We start from the raw sequence: 23,529 nt of genomic DNA, 5'->3' as shown, positions 1-23,529 counted from the left end.
AAATAAATAAATAATAAAAGTTAAAACACTATTCTGAGAAGAGGGCCAACAGCCTCCTGGACTGCCCAAGGTGTTTATGGCACAAAAACAGTTAGGGACCCTGATGGAAGGGAAGTTTCCTGCCCAGACCCTTTCCTGGTAACCAGGTGGAACCATTTCACGTGTCCCTCCCCAGATGCCTCAGTCCCCTTCCCCACCTGGGCCACAGCATGGGGGTTCCCTCACCCACCGCCTGGCCCTCTCTTGCCTCGTTCCACACTCAGAAAAAAGCAAGGATCAGACAAGAAGAAGAGTCCCCACCCCTCCCATCCCCGCAGGGAGCTGGCGTTCTCTGCACTAAGGGTGTTTTTTAGAGTGATGTTTTTTCTCCTCTGTCTCGTTGCCCTGGAGATCAAAGGGTTCACTTTCTCAGCGAGGGGTGCCAGGGACAGATTTCTAAACAAGTCTGGACCGCAGCCAGGAAAAAAGATGAAAACAACACACTGTAAACAGCCTCTATTCAGCAAACCTGGTCAGGTCAGAGGGGCTCTGAGGAAAGCAAGAGGGAGGCAGGAGGAGAGGGAAGCGGTGGGGATGTGGGGGGGGGCGGGGGCACAGTTATCCTGAATACATAAAAACAAGTGAGGTCACTGAGGTCAGGGATAGTCCCAAACATCCCCAAGTCCAGCCTTCCTGACAACCAGGGTTACATGCAGAGTCCCAGGCCATCTGCAGGTTTTGGAGGCCCTGTGCGGGGCCTGGGGGTCTATGTTTAAACACGCCCTTGTGGTGGTCCAAGTCCCCAGAGCAGGGGAAGGGCGAGTCTGGGCTCTGAATGGCAGGTGGGGCAGCGTCCACCTCGTCCTCCACTGCACCCCTGGCTCCTACATGGCACCCAGCACTGGGCTGCAGCCTGGTCCCCACTTGCTGCAGGAATCAATCCTGCCAGCTCAGAGCCGCCGTGTGACAAACACCCGAGGAACAGAGGAGACATGAGAAAGGGACTCACCAGCCCACTGCCCAGGATGTAGAAGTCGTCGCAGGAGAAGATGGTGCCGGGGTAGGAGGAGAAGACCAGCTTGTTGCCGGGAACCAGCGGGTAGTCCCCTGTGCAGGCAGAGCGAGCCAGGGATGCTGGTCAGACAGGCCCAGGTGGAGGCCCCTGCACCCTACCTAACAAGACACAGGCACAGGGGCACAGGCAGGCCTCCGAGGAAGCCCCCATTGTGTCCTTTTTGTCATTTAGCAAATGAGGTCATTGGGCATATAAAAGTGCATATACGTGCAAGTAAAAATAAAAGCTAGCAGCAAAACTTATATAGTTGGCCCTCCATGTCCGTGGGTTCCACATCCTTGGATTCAATCGACTGGGGACCAAAAATACTAGGAAAAAAACATGATTAAAAAGAAACAACACAGTTGGGTGCAGTGGCTCACACCTGTAATCCCTGCACTTTGGGAGGCCAAGGCAGGTGGATCACGAGGTCAGGAGACCGAGACCATCCTGGCTAACACGGTGAAACCCGTCTCTACTAAAAATACAAAAAATGAGCCAGGCGTGATGGCGGGCACCTCTAGTCCCAGCTACTTGGGAGGCTGGGTCAGGAGAATGGCGTGAACCCGGGAGGCAGAGCTTGCAGAGAGCCGAGATCGCGCCACTGCACTCCAGCCTGGGCGACAGAGTGAGACTCTGTCTAAAAAAAAAAATAAAATAAATAAATAAATAAAAGAAATAACACTAAAAGATAAAACAAATTTTAAAAATACAGTATAACAACTATTAACATAGCATTGTATTAGGTCTTATAAGTAATCTAGAGATGATTATAGGATATGGGAGGATATGTATATGTTATAGGTAAACAGTCGGCCGTATTATAGAAGAGACCTGAGCTTCCACAGGGGCTCCTGGAGTCAACCCCCTCCCCAACACCAAGGGACAACTCTGTGTGTGCGTGAGTATGTGTGTATGTGTTAAATATATATACTCAGATAGATAGACAAACAGATAAATATTTTGTTCACTGGACATTTTTTTTTTTGAGACAGAGTTTCGCTCTTTTTGCCCAGGCTGGAGTGCAGTGGGGCGATCTTAGCTCACTGCAACCTCCGCCTCCCAGTTGTAAGCGCTTCTCCTGCCTCAGCCTCCCGAGTAGCTGGGATTACAGGCCCACCCCCGGCAGGTACCCTCACCCCTGCCCTAGAACTCCTTCTACCCGAAACCCATCCCTTGACAAGTGCTAGTCTGGTTTTATGCACTGTCTGCGGCAGGGCTACTGTGACGTCACGCTTATGCTGGAGGCTCATTACCCCTGTGATCTTGTAAATTGACTCCTTATACCCGCCCTGCATGGGGGCAGAGAATTATCATCTGCACTTTGCAGATAAGGCAATCTGAGACTCAGAAAGGCTAAGTAACTTAGCAGAGGCCAAACAGTTAAATGGCTGAGCAGGGATTCTACCCAGACCTCTTCCCTCCAGTGCTCCAGAGTTCTGGGTGTAGCTCTCTGAATTATCCTTTGTCTTTTTTTTTTTTTTTTTTTTTTTTGAGACAGAGTCTTGCTCTGTTGCCCAGGCTAGAGTGCAGTGGGGGGATCTCGGCTCACTGCAACCTCTGCCTCCCAGGTTCAAGTGATTCTCTTGCCTCAGCCTCCCGAGTAGCTGCAATTACAGGCATCTACCACCATGTCCAGCAAATTTTTGTATTTTTAGTAGAGACAGGGTTTTACCATGTTGGCCAGTCTGGTCTCAAACTCTGACCTCAAGTGATCCACCAGCCTTGGCCTCCCAAAGTGCTGGAATTACAGGCATGAGCCACCACGTCTGGCCTGAATTATCTCTTCCACACTAAGTCTTTGCACTTTAAAACAAAGGGACCAGTAGGCCGGGCGTGGTGGCTCACGCCTGTAATCCCAGCACTTTGGAAGGCCAAGGTCAGGAGGACAGGAGTTTGAGACCAGCCTCACCAACATGGTGAAACCCCATCTCTACTAAAAATACAAAATTAGCCAGGTGTGGGGGTGCATGCCTGTAGTCCCAGATACTCAGGAGGCTGAAGTGGGAGAATTGCTTGAACCTGGGAGATGGAGGTTGAAGTAAGCCGAGATTGTGCCCATTGCACTCCAGCCTGGGCAACAGAGTGAGACTCTGTCTCAAAAAAAAAAAAAGAAACAAAGAAAGAAAGAAAGAAAAGAAAAGGCAAAAGGCATAGTGGGACCCAGCGCAGAGGCTCATACCTGAAATCCCAGTGCTTTGGGAGGCTAAGGCAGGAGGATCACCTGAGGCTAGAAGTTTGTGACCAGCCTGGGCAACATAGCCAGACCCTGTCTCAAAATAAGTAATTTGAAAAACAAAACGCGTAGTGGACCAAACATGGCAGTACTGGCAACTCTCCAAGGCAGCCTAGTGGGCAAAAGGAGGAAGTCGCAAATAATTCATGCAGTATAATCTTAATTATGATTTTAAAAAAACTCAGAAAGCAAACATTTTAGAGCAGTGAAACTATTCTGTATAATACTACAATGATGGGTACAGCACCCCATTCCATGCATGAAGCCCACCCTTGGAAAATTTTTTTTTTTTTTTGAGACAGAGGCCCACTCTGTTGCCTAGGTTGGAGTACAGTGGCACCATCTTGGCTCACTGCAACCTGTGCCTTCGCGGTTCAAGCAATTCTGGGGCCTCAGCCTCCCGAATAGCTGGGATTACAGGTGTGCGCCACCACGCCCAGCTAGTTTTTGTATTTTTAGTAGAGATGGGGTTTCACCATGTTGGCCAGTCTTGAACTCCTGACCTCAAGTGTTCCACCTGCCTTGGCCTCCCAAAGTGCCGGGTTTACAGGCATAAGCCATTGTGCCCAGGCAAGGTACATTTTTTAAAGTATAGGAGAAAACATAACCAAATGTTCACAGAAATGTTCTCTTTTGGGTTGTGGAGTGTTCGAGTGATTTTCATTGTGAGAGTGTTTTGGTGGATTCTCCAATGTTCTATAACATACCTGTATGACTTATACAGTATGTTTTTAAAAGCTATTAAAATTTTAATGGATACATAGCAATGAGAACGATAGATCTACAGCTACACACAGTAATAGAGATGAATCTCACAGACATGCAGAACAAATGAGCACACACTAGGCGATTCCATTCATATGACATTCAAAACCAGGCAAACCTAACCTATTCTGTGAGAAATCAGGACAGGCGGTTGGATCACTTGAGGTCAGGTATTCAAGACCAGCCTGGCCAACATGGCGAAACCCCATTTCTACGGAAAATACAAAAATTAGCTGGGTGTGGTGGTGTGTGCCTGTAATCCCAGCTACTCAGGAGGCTGAGGCAGAAGAATCGCTTGAACCTAGGAAGCAGAGGTTGCAGTGAGCCGAGATTGCACTACTGCCCTCTAGTCTGGGTGACAGAGCAAGACTGTTTAAAAACAAAACAAACAAACAAACAAAAAACAGAAATCAGGATAGAGATGATGCTGGGGTGGGGGTGTGCCTGGAAAGGGATACGAGGGAAGCTTCTAGGGGCTGGGAATGTTCTGTTTCTCCAGATGGATGCTATACACAGGTGTGTTCCACGTGCAAGAAATTCAAGTTGTACACTTACAGTGTATACGATTTCCTGTATAAATGTCAATTTAGAGTTTACTTAAATTTCAATGAATGGACATTAGGTTGTTACCAAACCACTGTGACAGCAGACTTGCTTATACACACTCCCCATGCAGAAGCTGAAATGTCTCTCTAGGGACAGATTGGAGTCAGAGAATTGCTGGATCACTGGAGTGACAGATTTTGAATTTTATTAGATGCCAGCTGGATTCCTCTTAAAAGTAGCTGTGCCAACGCATACTCCCATTAGCAATGAATAAGGCTGGACACTTCCCCACCTCCTCACCAGCTCCTGGTCCCATTAAGTTTTTACATTTGGCCACGAAGGAGGTACTGCAAACATTTGGCAGTGGTATCCCTGGGGCTGATGCTGGGGCCTGGGATGAAGGATGTGGCACTATGGAGGACTTTGGCCTTGACTGTAAAACTGTTTTTTTCTTTATTAGAGACAAGGTCTTGCACTGTCACCCAGGCTGGGGTGTCATGGCGTGATCACTGTTCACTGCAGCCTCGACCTCCTGGGCTCAAGCAATCCTCCTGCTTCGAATTCCCAAGGCGCTGGGATTACAGGGATGGGCCACCGTGCCCAGCCAGTTTTCACATTTGACAGGAAGAATGTATTCATGCACTCCTTGCAATTGGTTGTTTGCAAAAATAGCTCTAATTCTTCCCATGCCTGCATCCAAGCCATATGTGATGTGACTCTGCAGTTCCTCATAGCAAATGGTGGAGCCTATTCTCCCATCTCTTGAGCCTGGGCTGGCCACCTGACTTGATTTGGATAAAGAATGCTGTGTCAGCCAGGTGCGGTGGCTCACACCTTTAATCCCAGTACTTTGGGAGGCCGAGGCAGCTGTATCACCTGAGGTTAGGAGTTCAAGACCAGCCTGGCCAACATGGCAAAACCCCATCTCTACTAAAAATACAAAAATTAGCCAGACACAGTGGTGTGCGCCTATAATCCCAGCTACTTGGGAGGCTGAGGCAGGAGAATCACTTGAACCCAGGAGGCAGAGGTCACAGTGAGCTGAGATTGTGCCACTGCACTCCAGCCTAGGCAACAGAACAAGACTCTTTCTCAAAAAAAAAAAAAAAATACTGTGTCAAGCCAGGTGCGGTGGCTCACACCTGTAATCCAAGCACTTTAGGAGGCCAAAGTGGGCAGATCACTTGAGGTCAGGAGTTCAAGACCAGCCTGGCCAATATGGGAAAACCCTGTCTCTACTAAAAATACAAAAATTAGCTGGGCATGGTGATGCACGCCTGTAGTCCCAGCTACTCGAGAGGCTGAGGCAGGAGAATTGCCTGAACCCGGGAGGCAGAGGTTGCAGTGAGCTGAGATCATGCCACTGCACTCCAGCCTGGGCACCAGAGCAAGATTCTGTCTCAAAATAAAAAGAAAAGAATGCTGTGTCAGTTTCACCAAGGTCTCAAGAGGCCTTTACCATATCCTGCCCCAGTGCTACATGAACAGGCCTGTGCTCACCTACTGATGATGAAAGACCACGTAGCCCAGCTGTCCCCATCACCCTGGCTGACAATCAACCCCAGACAGGAGAAGAGGCCATCCCATTCCAGCCATCCCACCCCAGCTGACCTGCCAGCAGACTGCTGATGCATCAGTGAGCCTAGCCAAGATCAGCCTGGCCCAGCCCAGAAAACCAAAACCACCTAGCTGACCCATAGAGGCAGGAGCAAAAAATAAATAGCGGTTATTTAAGCTGTTGTTGTTTTAAATTTTGGGGTAACTGGTTAAGCAGCAATAGGTAAAATAAAAAAGGCAATAAACATGTAAAACAAGATGAACTGGCTAGGCGTGGTGGCTCACATAAGTAATCACAGCACTTTGGGAGGCCAAGTCAGGAGGATCACTTGAGCCCAGGAGTTTGAGACAAGCCTGGGCAACATAGTGAGACTCCATCTCTTAAAAATAAAAAAATAAACAAATTAGCTGAGTGTGGTGGTACACATTTGTAGTTCCAGATACTTGGGAGGCTGAGGCAGGAGGATAATCTGAGCCTGGGAAGTCAAGGCTACAGTGAGCCACGACTGTGCCACTGTACTCCAGCCTGGGCAACAGAGCAAGACCCCGACTCAAAAAGAAAAAAACAAAACCAAAATGAACTCTTGGAATATCCCTGCAGTGACTCCGTGTGTTGGGAGGGTTTCAAGGCCCAAACCTCCTAGGACCACTCCCCACGTGTGTGCCCACCCACCTGCTCATCCCCCAGACACACCCACACCCACCTACCCCGGGGGCCTTCCCGGAACTGGAGCCAGTACTTCTTGATGACACGCAGCATGTGCTGGTAGTTGTTCCAGGTGTTGTGGGCAACCAGGAGGTCACTCTGGCCAGGGAGCAGCTTGATGAGGGCAGAACAGGAGCCAGAGCCCAGAGAAGGTTTGATCTTGGTCTTGTTCAGGGCCAGCTCCAGGTCTTCCAGGTCCCCAGAGAGCTGCAGCAGGCTGAGGAGGGCCAGGGCACCAGAGGGTTACCACGCCTGCTGTGAGTGCTGTTATGTACTCATTTTGCAGAGGAGAAAGCTGAGGCTCTGGGAAGTCAGCTGACTGTTCCAAGGCCACAGAGCCAGGGAGTGGCAAGGTTGATGCTGGAACCCAGGTCTGTCCGACTATGAGTGTGTGGCCCTTCTTCCCACCCTGTTCACTCTGGGGGTGGCACTTACAGGAACCCCAAGGGTTTGATGGTGAACTTCCCAGCTGGGAAGCTCACACGGCCTTCGTAGCTGTCCTCCAGGCCTTTCAGCTGCAGGAGGGTCAGCCGCACCTAGGGGAGGGGGCGGGGGCAGAGGGAGGGTGAGGCCTCTCCTCCAGGCTCACACCTTCTCCTTCAATGGGAGGGGCTCTGGCCTGGGGGTTCAGACAGAGCAGGAGGCCCGGGGGTACCCTCCAGACTCCAGCCAGCCTTGACTCCCCCAAACTACCACCCACCCCTCCATGCTGAGCACTCTCCTGCTTTCAATGAATTAACTCTATGTCTCTGCCCTGTGTTAACCCCAAATCAGCCCCACTTAAGAGCCTAGTTCAAAAGCCATCTCTTCTAGGACGCCTCCCAGCCTGGCCTGGCCTCTTGCCAACTGCTCCTGTTCTGAGTTCAGTACTGACTGTATTGCTGCCTCGGGCACCTGTCTCATGCATCTGACTTCTCCCCATTGTCATCATTTTGCCTCAACATCCTATAGCCATAAAGTATCATCAGTGTGTCCCTCATGGGGCCTTGGGCAGGCACACTGGGCACTTAGTAAGCATCTGCAAGATGGATGGGTGGGTTGTTGGATGGATGGATGGGTGGGTGGATGTATGTATGTATGGGTGGGTGGATGGATGGGTGGTGGATGTGTGGAATGGACAGGTAGATGGGTTGGTGGTAGAAGAGTCTGTCTTAGGGTGTGAGTAGGTGGGTGGGTAAACAGTGAGAAGTTCTACAGAGGAAAATCGTGCAAACCTGGCCTAGGCTAGGCAGACATGCTAACAGGCATTGATGGCCACTTTACAGAGACAGCCTGCCGTGTGTACCTCACAGTAAACACCTGACATTTTCCGGGGAATCCATAAATAACTGACTTTTCCAATGATGGCCTAGCCAGTGGCCCAAAGGCAGAGAGCCTGCCTGGGCCTTTCCGTTAGCTGCCAGCTGATCAGCAGCTCACTCAAGGAAAGGAAAACAAAATTCACTGTGTCCAGACTTTCTGGGATTTTCTGGTTTTCCCCTTCCCCTCTTTCTCATACTGTCTTTACTTGCATCCAATGTAATCAATCTACCAAGCAACCTCCCTTGTATGCAAGCAAAACACCATATGTACACAAGCAAAACACCATGCTAACAACTGACTATTTGTTTTTGGTCATTATTTAACAGTAGGTAGGCTAGGATGGATGGCTGGAGTTCCAGCAAGTGGACAGATGGAGACTGGGCAGATGGATGAGTGGCAGGTCGGCTAGGAGGGATGGAGATGATGATGGAAACAGAGGCGGCTGGGCAGCTGGACATGCCACAAGGCTGGCCAGGACAACAGGCGACAGGATGGCTGGCCAGCTGGAAGCCCCCTCCCACCAAGCGTGGCAGCCAGACTCACCTGGTGCCAGTAAGCTGAGTATGGGTTTGACTCCATCTCTTCCTGCATCCACTCTAGGTTGGCCTCCAGGAAGCTCTTCAGCCTCTCGCAGTAGCCGACTTCATACTCGAAGGGGCCGCAGTAATTCACCACCGTGTTCATCCAGTGCATGTAGATGAGCTGTGGGGTAGGGGGTGGGCGCGGCAAGGGCGGGCAGCTGGGGTGCTCTCTTCCCTGAGAGCCCCCCACCCAGGCTGCCCCAGAGCGGAGGCTGCTGGTGTGGCCACCTGAGTCCTTGCTCATGCTGTCCTCTCCCTGGAGGCTCCTCTCCCTGCCCAGCTCTGCCCCGGATAGGGACCCCAGGCCCCTGGAAGTTGTCCTGAGAGCCTTTAGCCTGCAAAGCCTATAACTGATGGCACCACCTCTGCTACTGGGGACCCCAATCTATATGTGTGTTCAGTTAGTCAATCCATGAATTTTTTTTTTTGAGCACCTATTATGTTCCTTTTTAAGCACTGAGGACACAGCAGGGAACAAAACAGCAATACCCCTTCTGATTCCACTGGGCAAGAGAATGCCGTGCCAGTTTCACCCAGACTTCATGCGGCCCTCTGCACTTCCCACCGAGATGCCACCTGCATGAGTCCAGGCTCGCCTGCTGGGGGACAAAAGACTACGTAGCCTGGTCATCCCCGTGAGTGAGTGGCAGCACTCACTGCCTCAGGATTGATGGCTTCATGACTGCTGCTCCATCACCATCTCACTGAAACACATCCAAATCCTGTTCATCCTTCAAGGCCCACTAAGACACCACCTCCTCCATGCAGGCCTCCATGACTTCCACAGCATTTCCCCACTGCCTGTCCTATACCAGGTTCTGGGCTGGGATCAGGGGACACAGCTAGGGACAAGACATATTACCACCCACAAGAAGGCCACAGGCTGGAGTGGGAGGCAGCAGGGCACACTAGTTAGGAGCGAGACGTGGGTTAGACAGAGCTGAGGTTGAACGGTGCCTCCTCTGTGGACTGGCTGGCTGACCTTGTGAAAGTAACTTCACCTCTCTGGGCCCAAGCCTGCCCATCCATCCAGGGGAGGTGCACATGCTTCCCTCAGGGGTTTAGGGTGGAGGCTCAGTGAGACATTGTGGGCAAAGTGCCTGGCACATGGGCCTGGGATTCCTGACATAAGAGCCACTTGTGGCCTTGCCTCAGTGTCCCCAGCAGGCCGTGAGCCCCTTGAGAGACTGAACCGTGTCTCATTCACCACTGAGCACCCACAACAGCCCTGGCCCAGCATCTGACCACTTCCCCAGACACTAAGGTCCCAGAGGGCCACCCACAACTGCGACTGGGTGTCAGAAGGAGCAGCGTGAGTTTTATAAAAGGGTGTCCCACTGGACGCTGTCCTCTGTGATGTGCTCTTTCCCCCTCGCCTCCAGACATCTCAGATTCACCCATTTCCACTGCTCTGTCATGCTGCACTGTGCACCTCCACCTGGTCAGCCATTCACCTGCCCATGGTGTTTTAAGGACTCCCACTTTGGGACTGCTTTGAGTACCTTGTGCATGTCCGTGGGTCACCTCTAAGGTATACACCCAAGTAGTAGGGCTGCTGGATCCTAAGGCACATGCAGGTTCAACTCCACAAGTTGATGTCAACTTGTGACCCAATGTATGCCTCCATCTGCATCACAGGAGACAGCTGTCACTCCACAGCCTCACCTACTTCTTGTTTTGTTTTTTGTGTGGTTTTGTTTTGTTTCATTTTTTTGAGACAAGGTCTCATTCTGTCACAAGGCTGGAGTACAGTGGTACAATCCTAGCTCACTGCAGCCTCCAACTCCTGAGCTCAAGCAGTCCTCCCTCCTCAGCCTCCCAACATCCTGGGATTACAGGCAGGTGCTCTGCCTTTGGGCCACTGGTTAGGCCATCAATGGAAAAGTCAGTAATTTATGGATTCCCTGGAAAATGTCAGGTGTTTACTGTGAAGTACACATGACAAGCTGTCTCTGTAAAGTGGTCATCAATGCCTGATAGCATGTCTGCCTAGCCTAGGCCAGGTGGCTCGTACCTGTAATCCCAACACTCTGGGAAGCCGAGGTGGGCAGATCACTTGAGGTCAGGAGTTTGAGACCAGCCTGGCCAACATGGCAAAACCCCATCTCTACTTGAAATGCAAAAACTAGCCAGACGTGGTGGTGCATGTCTGTAATTCCAGCTACTCTGGAGGCTGAGGCATGAGAATCATTTGAACCCAGGGAGGCAGAGGTTGCAGTAAGCCAAGATCACGCCACTGTACTCCAGTCTAGGTGACAGAGTGAGACTCTGTCTCAAAAAAAAAAAAAAAAAAAAGAAAAGAAAAAGAAAATTACACTAGGTACTATCTGATACACAGAAAAAATATATAACATATTCTAAGTTATGAAGCATGATAATAAAATGAACATCCAAACTAAAACCTAGAATGGTACTGATACCATTGAGCATCCCCTAAGCCCCTGCCTCCTCTATCCCTAGAGGCACCCACCACCCTAAATGTGGTAGCTATCATTCCCTTTCATTCAGTCATTTATATTGAGATATAGTCAGCATACCATAAAATTCACATTTAAAAATGTACAATTTGGCCAGGCACAGTGGCTCACACCTGTAATCCCAGCACTTTGGGAGGCCGAGGTGGGCGGATCACTTGAGGTCAGGAGTTTGAGACCAGCCTGGCCAACAGGGCGAAATCCCACCTCTACTAAAAATACAAAAATTAGGTGGGCGTGGTTGTGCACATCTGTAATCCCAGCTAGTCGGAAGGCTGAGGCAGGAAAATCACTTGAACCTGGGAAGCAGAGGTTGCAATGAGCCGAGATCACACCACTGCACTCCAGCCTGGGTGACAGAGCAAGACTCTGTCTCAAAAAAAAAAAAAGTACAATTCATGGTTTTTAATGTATTCATAAGGTTGTGCAACTATCACCACTCTCTAACTCCAGAACATTTTCATCATCCCAGAAAGAAACCCCATACCCATCAGCAGTCACTCCCCACTCCCCACTCCCCCCAAGTCCCTGGCACCACTAGTTGGCTTTCTGTCTCTGTAGATTTGCTTATTCTGAACATTTTATATAAATAGAATCATACAGTATCTGCCCTTTTGTGACTGGTTTTTTTCGTTTAGCATGTTTTCAAGGTTCTTTCATGTTCTGGTGTGCGTCAGTCCTTCATTCCCGTTTACAGCTGAATAATGTTGCATTGTATGATAGATCACATTGTATGTATCCATTCATCAGCAGCTGGGCATTCGAGTTGTGCCTACTCCCTTACTTTTGTTAAGCTAGTTTTACTGCATGTGATGAGTCCCTGAACAACATACTATTTTGCTTTACTTGTTATTGAGCTTTATAAGAAGTCAGACAATATCAGAAGTGGGTGAGAGCCAGGTGCAGTGGCCGGCCCCCAGTGTAATTTTCTAAAGAATGCATGTCCACTTCTTCTCCCCAGATAGATGAAGGGCTGTGGCAGGAGTGGGGGGCCTACTCTGCACACATCTCAAAAGCACACTGGGGAACATGCTTGTGGGGCTGGGGCAGGGTGGGAGCCCCATGTCCCCACCTTGGCCCTTACCTCCTCCGACACAGCAGCCTCCACCACACCGGCTGCATAGGCCTGCAAGCTGTCATTGTATTGGCCACTCGTGCCCAGCTCCAGAAAGGCCCACCTGGAGGGGAAGGAGGGGATACTGAGTCAGCAGCAGAGGCCCCCAGCTAGACACATGGCATCTCCAGGCTTAAACTATGAAAACAACACAGTGGTCAGTAGACGTGCACGTGAATGTCTGTCTGTCCATCTTTGTGAGCTTGCCGGATTAAATCCCTCCAAGAGGAACTACTGGCTCAAAGGGTACACGTATTTTTAATTTTCATAGATATTGACAAACAGCCTCCCCCAAAAATGCAGAACATATCTATATTCCCTCACCCACAATAACACCAGCTAACAACATCCATTGAGGATGACATGTTAGCTCTGTGCCACGCCATGTTCTAGTCACTTTCATGTCTATTAACTCATTGAGTCCCCTATAATCCTACAAGGTGGGCACGTCCCCATCTTGTCCCTCTTGCAGAAGAGGAGGAAATTAAAACACAGACTTATGTCACATGCCATCCCCACCCCCATGTCCATGCCCTTTGCCACGAGACTACAGTCCTCCACCAATGGCCAAGTATCCTTCCCTTCTCCTTCATTTGGGCTTGGTTGTGTCACGTGACCCGCTTTGGCCAATGGGATGTGGGTGGAAGTGACAGCATGCTGGTTATAAGATTAGCCTTCAGGAAGCCTCACTTGCCCCTTTGTGCCTCTGCCATCACCATGGGAAGAACAAGCCCCGGCCAGCCCACTGGTCCCAGGGATATGAGAGCCACACAAGCACACCAGGTCTGTAGAGCTGCAGCATGAAGTAGAGCTGCCCCAGCAGCCCCACGGATCCATGAGAATCAATGTTGTTGGTTTAAGCTGCTGGATTGGGGCTGGTTTATCACACAGCACTGCTGCCCAATACTAGCGGATACATGTGAAAGGTCACAGAGTTGGCAGGGGCAGGATTCACTTCCAGGCAGGCTGGCTCCCACTCCTCTGAAGGAGCACTTCTCAACCTCTGATGTATATATGCAGGTTACCTGAAGGCCTGGTTAGAAGGCAGGTTCTGATCAGTTCTGCGATGGGGTCTGAGATTCTTTTTTTTTTTTTTTTTTTTTCCTGAGACAGAGTCTGGCTGTTTCCCAGGCTGGGGCGTACTGGCATGATCTCAGCTCACTGCAACCTCTGCCTCCCAGGTTCAAGTGATTCTCCTGCCTCAGCCTCCGGGGTAGCTGGGATTACAGGTGTGAGCCACCACACCCAGCTAATTTGTGTATTTTTAGTAGAGACAGGGTTTCACCATGTTGGCCAGTCTGGTCTAGAACTCCTGGCCTCAAGAGATCTGCCCACCTCAGCCTCCCAAAGTGCTGGGATTACAGGCACTTTGTTAAGCTACTTTACAGTAGCTTAAGGCCACTGCACCAGGGCTTTTTTCTTTTTTCTTTTTTGAGACAGCATCTTGCTGTCACCCAGGCTGAAGTGCAGTGGCATGATCTTGGCACACTGCAGCCTCCGGCCTCCCAGGCTCAAACTATCCTTCCACCTACGCCTCCTGAGTAGCTAGAACTACAGGCATGTGCCACCACACCCAGCTAATTTTTGTATTTTTTGTAGAGACGGGGTTTCACCATGTTGGCCAGGCTGGTCTTGAACTCCTGACGTCAAGTGATCCACCTGCCTCGGCCTCCCAAAGTGATGGGATTACAGGCATGAGCCACTATGCCCGGGCTCTGCACTTCTAAGTAGCCTCCAGGTAATGCCAACACTGCCAGTCCTGGAACCATAGCAGGTCACAGACTGAGTCTCTACAATGAGCAAACTTCTGTTTGCCCACTCCCTCACTAAAATGATTACTAGCAAACTTCTTCATCTTCACCAAGGTGATAGCTGCAAAAGTTCCAACATGCTTCCAATTTTTAAATTAGTTGAGTTACATATATTTTCTTATTTTTATTGGTCATTTATATTTCTCTGTTTCATGTCCTTTATCCATTTTTCTCTATTGGGTTTTTAAAAATCTTTTCTTATTGGTTGGTGAAATTCCCTGTATACACATTAGCCCTCTGCTTGTCACTAACATTGAAAATACGGGGCCAAGCACAGTGGCTCATGCCTGTAATCCCAGCACTTTGGCTGGCCAAGAATTCAAGAAATTTGAGACCAGCCTGGCCAACATGGTGAAACCCCCATGTCTACTAAAAATAGAATAATCAGCTGGGTGTAGTGCTACACTCTTGTAGTCCCAGCTACTCAGGAGCCTGAGGCAGGAGAATCGCTTGAACTGGGAGGTGGAGGTTGCAGTGAGCAAAATGGCACCACTGCACCCCAGCCTGGGTGACAGAGCATGACTCTGTCTAGAAAAAGAAAAAAGAAGGGGAGGGAAGGGGGAGGGAGGGAGAGGAGGAGGAGGGAAGGAGGGGAGTGGGGAGAGGCCAGGTGGCTGATGCCTATAATCCTAGCACCTTAGGAGGCTAAGGCAGGAGCATCACTTGAGGCCAGGAGTTCAAGACCAGCCTGGGAAAGCAAGACTCTGTCTACACGAAATAATTTAAAAGTTACAGGTGCAGTGGGGTGTGCCTGTAGTCCCAGCTACTCAAGAGGTTCAGGCAGGAAGATCACTTGAGCCCAAGAGTTTGAGGCTGCAGTAAGTTATGATCATTCCACTGCACTCCAGCCTGGATGACAGAGCATGACCCTCTCTCTAAAATAATAATAAGAGAAAATATGTTTGTGTTTTAATTGGTTTTTGCATTTGTTCTTGCCATATAGACATTTTAATTTTTGTGTAACCAGATCAATCTTTTCCTTCACGGTGCTAGATATCATTTTTGCTCCAAGGACACAAAAATATTCACTCATGTCATTTCTATAACTAGCAGGGGGAAGCATTTTTAAAGGCAATTTCTATTAAGAAAATGAGGGCAACAGGAAGACGCTAAAGAGACCTTGAAGAGGGTACAAGACAGGGAGAGGCAGGCTTGGCCAGGGCTGTCTCGTGGGAAGTTGGCTAAAAAGCCATCGAACACTTCCAGGACAGGAATAGCTCAGCCCTGGAGAAGACTCTGGAGAGGGAAAGACTCAAAAATGCCCACATCTGATACCTTCAGTAAGCAAGCCTTTTTGAGTGCCTACTGGCTGCCAGACATTGAGGGTATCTAAGGATGAATGATGTTCATCTGGCCTTCAAAATGCTAGTGGCAGCAGAGGGGAAAGGCATGAAAACAGATAAGGACATAACGGGGTAACCATTATGACGGAAAAACGAATAAAGTGTCAAGGGGTTGTCCTGAGAAGGTATACTGCTGCTGCTACAATTATCTGACTACAATCTGTGAAGGCATCACAGAAGAGGTGACAGCTGTTCTGGGTTTTGAAGTTTACATAGGAGTTTGCCAGGTGAAGAGAAGAGAGAAAGTAAAAGGAGGAAGCCTGAGTTCTGAATGTTCCAAAGCAAAGTACTTTGGGGCCAGCAGGGTGGGGCTGTGGGGATCTTTAGTGGGGCCTTGATACAGGGAATTACAATAGCCCCAGAAACTGTGGTAAGTACTTACATTTTTATGTAACTCTAAATTCTTCCAAAAATGGCCAGGGCTCGGTGGCTCACGCCTGTAATCCCAGCACTTTGGGAAGCTGAGGAGGGCGATCACTTGAGGTCAGGAGTTTGAGACCAGCCTGGCTAACATGGTGAAACCTCGTCTCTACTAAAACTACAAAAATTAGCTGGGTGTAGTGGTGCGTGCCTGTAGTCCCAGCTACTCTGGTGACTGAGGCATGAATCGCTTGAACCCGGGAGGTTACAGTAAGCTAAGATTGTGCCACTATACTCCAGCCGGGGTGACAGAATGAGACTCTGTCAAAAAAAAAAAAAAAAATTCTTCCAACAACCGTATGACATGGGTTTTATTCTCCCCATTTTACAGATGTGGGGAACCGAGGCTCCCACATAATACAGTTAGATGAAGTGATTTGCCCAAGGTCACACAGCAGGTGAGCAGCAGAGCTGAGACTAACATTCTTGAGTGAATGCTCTGCGCCTCTAACTCAACTCAGGTTTGTGGGGGAGTGTTGGGGGCAAGGAGGTATAGTTCTTATCAAATGCAGATGACAGCCATGAACTTCGGGCTAATTATTCACATAGCATCACAGATAAGGACAGAGGAAAAAACAAGGGAAAAAAATTAGATTTTTAAATTTCAAGGAGAATGGAAGACAAAGAGTTTGGGCTTGTGGGTCCCTCCGACTTGGTCTGAATCCCTGGGTAGTTCCCTTACTGGTTGCGTACCTTTGGGCAAACTGCTTTACCTCTCGGGGCCCCGGTTTTCTCATCTGTAAAATGGGCAGAGTGACTCCCCCTTCAGAGGACTGCTGTGGCATGTGCCAGGAGAGAACACACATTATGCACTCACTAAGTATTTGTCTCATCAAGAATCTGAGAGGAGATGGCGCAGTGGCTCATGCCTGTAACCCCAGTGCTTTGGGAGGCCGAGGTGGGAGGATCACTTGAGACCAGGAGTAAGAGACCAGCCTGGACAACAAAGCGAGACTCCCCTCTCTACAAAAAATACAAAATAAATTAACCAGGTGTGGTGATGCTTGCCTATAGTCACAGGAGGCTGGGGCTAAGATGGGAGGATCGCTTGAGCCCAGGCTGCAGTGAGCTATGATCACACCACTGTACTCCAGTCCAGACAATAGAGCAAGATGCTGTCTCATTAAAAAAAAAAAAAAGAATCTGAGGGGGTAGGAGTTTGAGGAGACCCGGCGAGTGTGATGATGGGAGGAAGATTATAACAGGGCCCAATATGCAGATCCCCTCGTGATAAAAGCTGGCAGTGGATCAAAGGAGACCTTGGACAAACTGCGTAAAACCAAAAAAGCTGTGCAGCCGCGAGCCCCAGTAGTAACTGAGTGGCCAGTGGCCTCCTCCAGGGCACACCTGGTGAGAGCTGCCCCTTCTAGCAAGGGTGGGCTTAGCCAAGGCCTCGGCACTGAGGCCCCGGAGACGGGCAGTGGTTAGGAACCCATTCCCTGGCCGGATGCTCATACAGCCCTGCAGAGATGGGCATAAAGGCCCTTCTTCACAGCAGGACTTCTCTTCAAAGCCAGAAAAGATGGGCCTTCCCGAAACGCCCATCATTAGGGGCCTGATACAATAATCACACATGCCATAGCGGACTGCATGTGCTGATGAGCAAAGAGGTCAGAGATGAAGTTCAAAAAAAAGTCGAGAAGTCCAAATGGTAGGCACGAACTAAGCCCATGTGTAAATGCATCACACACCACATATGCCTCTACATTTATATGTATGCAAGAAGGTTTAGGCCTCTTTATGCATAGAAAATTCTGGAAGAAAGAGCTAAAAGTCCGGGTGCAGTGGCTCACGCCTGTAATCCCAACACTCTGGGAGGCTGAGGCGGGCGGATCATGAGGTCAGGAAATCGAGACCATCTTGGCTAACATGGTGAAACCCCGCCTCTACTAAAAATACAAAAAATTAGCCGGGCGTGGGGGCGGGCACCTGTAGTCCCAGCTACTCGGGAGACTGAGGCAGGAGAATGGTGTGAACCCAGGAGGCGGAGCTTGCAGCGACCCGAAATCGCGCCACTGACTCCAGCCTGGGCAACAGGGCGAGACTCCACCTCAAAAAAAAAAAAAAAAAAAAGCTAAAAATGTTTATATCTAGGAAGAATGGTAGGGGGAGGCTTTTACTTCCCATATCCCATCCCCTCTTTCTAAACTGCTAGAAATTTGTTTTGTTTTGTTTTGTTTGAGATAGGGTCTCACTCTGTCACCCAGGCTGGAGTGCACTGGCGTGATCACAGCTCAGTGTAGCCTCACCTGGACTCAAGCAGTCCTCCCGTCTCGGCTTCTGAGTAGCTGGAACTACAGGCACGCACCACCGTGCCCAGCTAATTTTTTATATTTTTTGCAGAGATAGGGTCTCACCATGTTGCCCAGGCTGGTCTCAAACTCCCGGGCTCAAGCAATCCTCCTGCCTCGGCCTCCCAAAGTGCTGGCATTACAGGCACAAGCCACGGCGCCCGGCCAGAAAAACACTTTAGAGTGTGTCTATAACTAGATGTGCTTATTAAAGACTACTCTTCAGCCAGGCACAATAGCTCACACCTGTAATCCCAGCACTTTGGGAGGCTGAGGTGGGCAGATCACCTGACGTCGGGAGTTCAAGACCAGCCTGGCCACCATGGTGAAACCCCATCTCTATTAAAATTACAAAAAAAAAAAAAAAAAATTAGCTGGGTATAGTGGCTCACACCTGTAATCCCAGCTACTAGGGAGGCTGAGGCAGGAAGATCACTTGAACCCAGGAGGCGGAGGTTGCAATGAGCCAAGATCATGCCACTGCACTCCAGCCTGGGTAACAGAGCAGACTCTATCTCAAAAAAAATAAATAAATCAAAAGAAGATTACTCCTTATTCAGAGAGTATGTCCTTTCTGCTTATTTGCTCTAAAATTGCCAATCTTTTATGAGATAAACGCTGACAGGGGTTGACAAATATTGCTCTCCTTTGTTTTTAATGCACTTGCTTGACAAAAATTAAAAGTTGGCAGCAGTAGGTCTGTTTCCTCAATCTTTTTTTTTTTTTCCTGGAAAATCTATGGGCCACACTGCAATTTCATGCCGGGACAGCTAATGTCTCTAAGATGACTCAAGAGTCTAATCAAGGTGCCTCTTGAAAGAGGCCACATTGGAAAAAGTCAGACCACTGATATGAGCAGGGGGCCACAAATATCTCACAAATATCAGCACCCCACTTCCGCAGTCTAGTATGGCCTTGGATGCTCTCCATTATGTGGGATGCCCCCCATATCTGTGTCTATCACTCCTATCTCAGCCTTTTTTTTTTTATTTGAGACAGGGTCTCACTCTGTTGCCCAGGCTGGAGTGCAGTGGCACAATCACAGCTGACTGCAGCCTCGACTTCCCAGGCTCAAACGAGTAGCTGGCACCACAGGCATGCGCAACCACACCCAGCTAATTTTTTACTTTTTTTTTTGCAGAGACAGGGTTTCACCACATTGCCCAAGCTGGTCTCGAAATCCTGGCCCCTCGCCATCCTCCTGCCTCGGTCTCCCAAAACATTGGGATTACAGGCATGAGCTACAGCGCCTGTCCTCCTTTCTCATTCTTGATGGTATAGATTCATCTCTTGTGATTGTTCAAAGAAACAGCTGGGCCTTATTTATCCATTTTACTGGGCTGTTTTTGCCTGTTGGTTGGTGGATTTGGGATGCTTCCCCATTTACTAAATTTGTTAATTCCCTCTAACTTTGATTCACTTCCTCTCTCAACGGGATGGTGATTTACTTTAAGCAACCTCGTCGATAAGGTGCTGGTCAGTGGGATCAGATCAGGGAAGGAAGACAAAGTAAGGTTGGAGGATACAGCTTCCCCAGGACCAAGGCCAGAGCTAGACTGAGGCAGGCTCTGCTCCTAGTGACATCTCTGATCTCCAAGCACCAAATCATAAATGTTTCCAGGCTGTGTGGGGGTGTTGGCCCAAAGTCAAGATATGGCAAAACTGAAAGAAGGTACCGAGCACAGTGGCTCACATCTGTAATCCCAACATTTGGGGATGCTAAGGTGAGAGGATCACTTGAGCCCAGGAGTTCAAGACCAGCCTGGGCAACATGACAAGACCCCTGTTTCTACAAAAAAAAGAATTTAAAAATTAGCCAGGCATGGGGGTGCGTATCTATAGTCCCAGCTACTTGGGAGGCCGAGGTGGGAGGATTTCTTGAGCCTGGGAGTTCAAGGCTGCAGTGAGCCATGATCATACCACTGCACTCGAGCCTGGATAACACAGGGAGACCCTGTCTCAAAAAAAAAAAAAAAAAACATTTTTTAAAAAATAAAAAAGACAAAGGATTATGGCGTAGGGAGAATTTATCCTGATAATCCCAGGATCCCCAGTGGCAAAATCTGGGGATTTCACCAGGAAGGAGGAGGGATCCTAATTCTGAGTGAACAGAGGCATCAAATCCCTGCCCCCCACCCTCCGAAATAAGACACAGAGTCCCCCACAGATCAGAGATTCTGCTGATCAGGAGCCAGGACACCCCCTATGGCTTTCTTTCATCTGACCCTGAGTCCTCAAGCAGCTGTCTCTGAGGACCTCAGTTTCCTGCCTGTAAAATGGGGCTCGCTTTATGGTTTTCCCTGCATCAGAGCCTCAAGGGCTGGCAAACTCAAAGGGAAAGGGGCATGTGAGCGTAAGAGGAGGGGATGAGAGAGGGTGCCGAAAACAAGCCAGAAAGTCCGAGATGGGCAGATCACCTGAGGTCAGGAGTTTGAGACCAGCCTGGCCAACATGGTGAAACCCCATCTCTACTAATAATACAAAAATTAGCCGGGCATGGTGGCACACACCTGTAATTCCAGCTACTTGGGAGGCTGAGACACGAGAATTGCTTGAACCCAGGGTGGGGAGGTTGCAGTGAGCCAATATCGTGCCCCTGCACTCCAGCTGGGCAACGGAGTGAAACTGTGTCTCAAAAAATAAAATACAAATAAAAATAAATAAACAGTGCTTTCTGTGACCCCAGTGAATTTCCATGACCCTTTTGGCCCTACCTTGATATGAGGGAACATGCTCAGAGAGGTGAAGGGATTTGCCCAAGGTCACACTGCAGACGGGCTGAGCCTGGAAGAACTTTCCATCCAGCACAATCAAGGAAGCCGTCTCTCCACTTCCATGTTTACCATAGTCAAGAGCAACACAGCCCAGGAGGGGCCTCCAGAGGCCAAAGCCCCCTCCCCATGCTGGGCCTCGCTCCTGCCCCTCCTCGCCTGAACAGTTCTGTCATGTCCTCTTGATTCTGCTATGCAGGGCCAAAAACATGAGTGAGTCAGCAAAGAACGGGTCGCCAGATCCAAGAGTCCCGGCAGCCCCCAAGGCCAGCCACAAAGCTTCAGTTCCCTCCACAGATGCCAGCTCACTCTGTGGCCTCCTCTCTCTGGGAGCCTTCCCAGATTTACCCCAACCAGTGCCCCTGTGTCTGCGCAAATATCTCCCCCAAATCTCACGTCTACTTGATGTACCCCCCAAGTGCCACCAGAATGGGGGTGTCCTCGGCATCCTATGTCTCCCTAACACCTGCAGAAGTCAATGGATGCCAGTAAAATGGATAGGGGCTAAAGTGGGAGGAGGCCCTTTCTGCTGGAGGGGGCAGTGTGGTCTGAGCACAGACCACATCCTGGGCACATCCTAGTGCTAGGGTTCCCTAGCATCATCTGGACACTAGGATATGACGGATGCACCCCGGGTTCCCTAGGATCCCCCAGCACAGCCTGATCCAGCGTCTGGGCCCTGCTGACAAGGCTTTGAAGCTGATCCTTCCCACTCCCACTGACTCTGATTTCTCTTCTATCGCTGTCTGTGTTTCCCATTGAGTAGAGACAGCTGCTCAGCTGTGTCCCTAAGGCCAACCATCAGGGTAATGAATAAATGAATGGGCACAAGCCCTTGTACAGAACTTGCAGCACATGACCACCCAACTAGAGCATATCCTCAAAATCTGGGCCACAGATGGGGAAACGAGAGCCCAGACAGGCGGAGGAGTTAGGTGAGACTCACACATCAGAATGACAGCCTGGGTCCCAGCAATAAAGATGGTGAGCATGGCTGCCAAACACAGCATCCAGCCAAGGACTTCCCCTTGGACCAGGACACAGAAGACAAGGAAGGAGCAGAGCCCTAGCAGGATACTAAATGGGTCTATGTGACTTTAGGGACCCTCTGCTTTTGGACTAGCCTGGAACCCAGGTTCAGTTCTGCTGACCTGGCACTGGAAGGGAGGCAGGGTGCTGGCACCCACGAGCAAGCCACAGCCAAGCAGGTAAGAATTAGTCTCCTGCTGAGTTTTCATCACCCCTCAGGCCTGGGGACAGGGGGCTGGCCTCCATGGGGTGAGGAGGCAAAGTCTAGGGAAGGGAGCAGGTCCCCGTGAGGATAGAAGTTACCCACCAGCCATGGACCTGATCCAGATGCAGGCACTGCGGCCTCGGTGGTAGGGAACTGGCTTCTTGGGGACAGAAGTACTGTCACCACTGGCTGAAGGCAAGGGACTGGCCCCATGAGGTGAGGGATGCCGCAGTAGCCCGCTCCCAAACAGGGGACTTGGCCCGCAGGGCGGTGCTGCAGCCTCGGGAGTAGCTGACCCCCAGAGAAACGGGCGTTCCCACCCGGCAAGAGGCCGGTCCCGGGAACAGGCGAGGTCCGGCGCCCACGCATCCCCCTCCCCCGATGGCCCCGCGTGGGGATAAGCCAACCCTTACCCAGTCTCGCGGATGGCGTTGGTGAGGTTGGCCCAGGCCACGGCGTCAGGGTGGCGTCCGTCCACCATAAGCAGCTGGCCCGCCGAGACGTCCAGGAGCACCGAGCGGCTGCGGGAGGCTGGAGGGACCGGCCCATCGAGCGCCCAGCGGCCCCCCGGCGCTGGGATCGCCCCCGCCAGGCCGCTCAGGAACGGCCCGACCAGCAGGGCCAGCACCAGGGCCAGCGCCAGCGCCCGCGTCAGCGCCCGGGCCAGGTGGCTGCCGGGGGAGCAGTACATCTGGCCCACCATGACCGCGCAATGCTGCGCCCCTCAGCCCGGGTCACGTGACTGCGCTCTGCCATGGGCGGGGCCGAGGGCGGGCGGGGCCGGGCTTGGGCTGAGCCTTTCCGGGGTGGGAGGGGCCGGCGCGAGGGGAGGCCTACGGGGCGGGACCCACCTTAAAGAGCCCGGCCGCCCCTTCCACTTACGCCAACCCAGTTTAGCACACTTCCCCAAGTTTTTTGTTTTTTTTTTTTTTGAGACAAGACAAAACCTCCATATGTCGCCCAGACTGGAGTGCAGTGACGCGATCTCGGCTCATTGCAACCTCCGCCTCCCGGGTTCAAGCGATTCTCCTGCCTCATCCTCCTGAGTAGGTGGGATAACAGGCGCGCACCACCACGCCCAGCTGATTTATGTATTTTCAGTACAGACGGGGTTTCGCCATGTTGGCCAGGCTGGTCTTGAACTCCTGACCTCAGGTGATCCGCCTGCCTCAGCCTCCCAAAGTGCTGGGATTACAGGGGTGAGCCACCGCGCCCGGCCAGATTTATTTAATGGTATTTGCCATTTATTTAATACGGTTATCTAATGCAGAGTCTTTATTCCAACTTTTCCCATTGTCCCTCAAATACCCTTTTTACATGTGTGTGGGAAAAAGCTGTCTAACTA

At 50.4% G+C, this 23,529-nt stretch overlaps 1 protein-coding gene across 1 annotated transcript in view; it reads right to left on the bottom strand.

Annotated features, from left to right (window-relative positions):
* The window catches only part of PLBD2 (phospholipase B domain containing 2), a 30,647-nt gene extending 7,384 nt beyond the window's left edge, over window positions 1–23,263 (bottom strand). Inside the window, exons 1-6 of the mRNA XM_003832434.5 lie at window positions 22,598–23,263; window positions 12,285–12,378; window positions 8,689–8,847; window positions 7,279–7,379; window positions 6,846–7,060; window positions 989–1,086 (exon numbers count right to left, since the gene is read on the bottom strand). Of these exons, the coding sequence (XP_003832482.2) occupies window positions 989–1,086; window positions 6,846–7,060; window positions 7,279–7,379; window positions 8,689–8,847; window positions 12,285–12,378; window positions 22,598–22,887 (957 nt within the window). The 5' untranslated portion in view covers window positions 22,888–23,263. The remainder of the gene's footprint in view (window positions 1–988; window positions 1,087–6,845; window positions 7,061–7,278; window positions 7,380–8,688; window positions 8,848–12,284; window positions 12,379–22,597) is intronic.
* Window positions 23,264–23,529: the final 266 nt, after the last annotated feature.

The sequence above is a fragment of the Pan paniscus genome, chromosome 10 (assembly GCF_029289425.2).
Source record: "Pan paniscus chromosome 10, NHGRI_mPanPan1-v2.0_pri, whole genome shotgun sequence".
In the NCBI taxonomy this organism is placed as follows: domain Eukaryota; kingdom Metazoa; phylum Chordata; class Mammalia; order Primates; family Hominidae; genus Pan; species Pan paniscus.
Note: the sequence above shows the minus strand (reverse complement) of the source record. Positions and strands in the feature narration are given on the sequence as shown.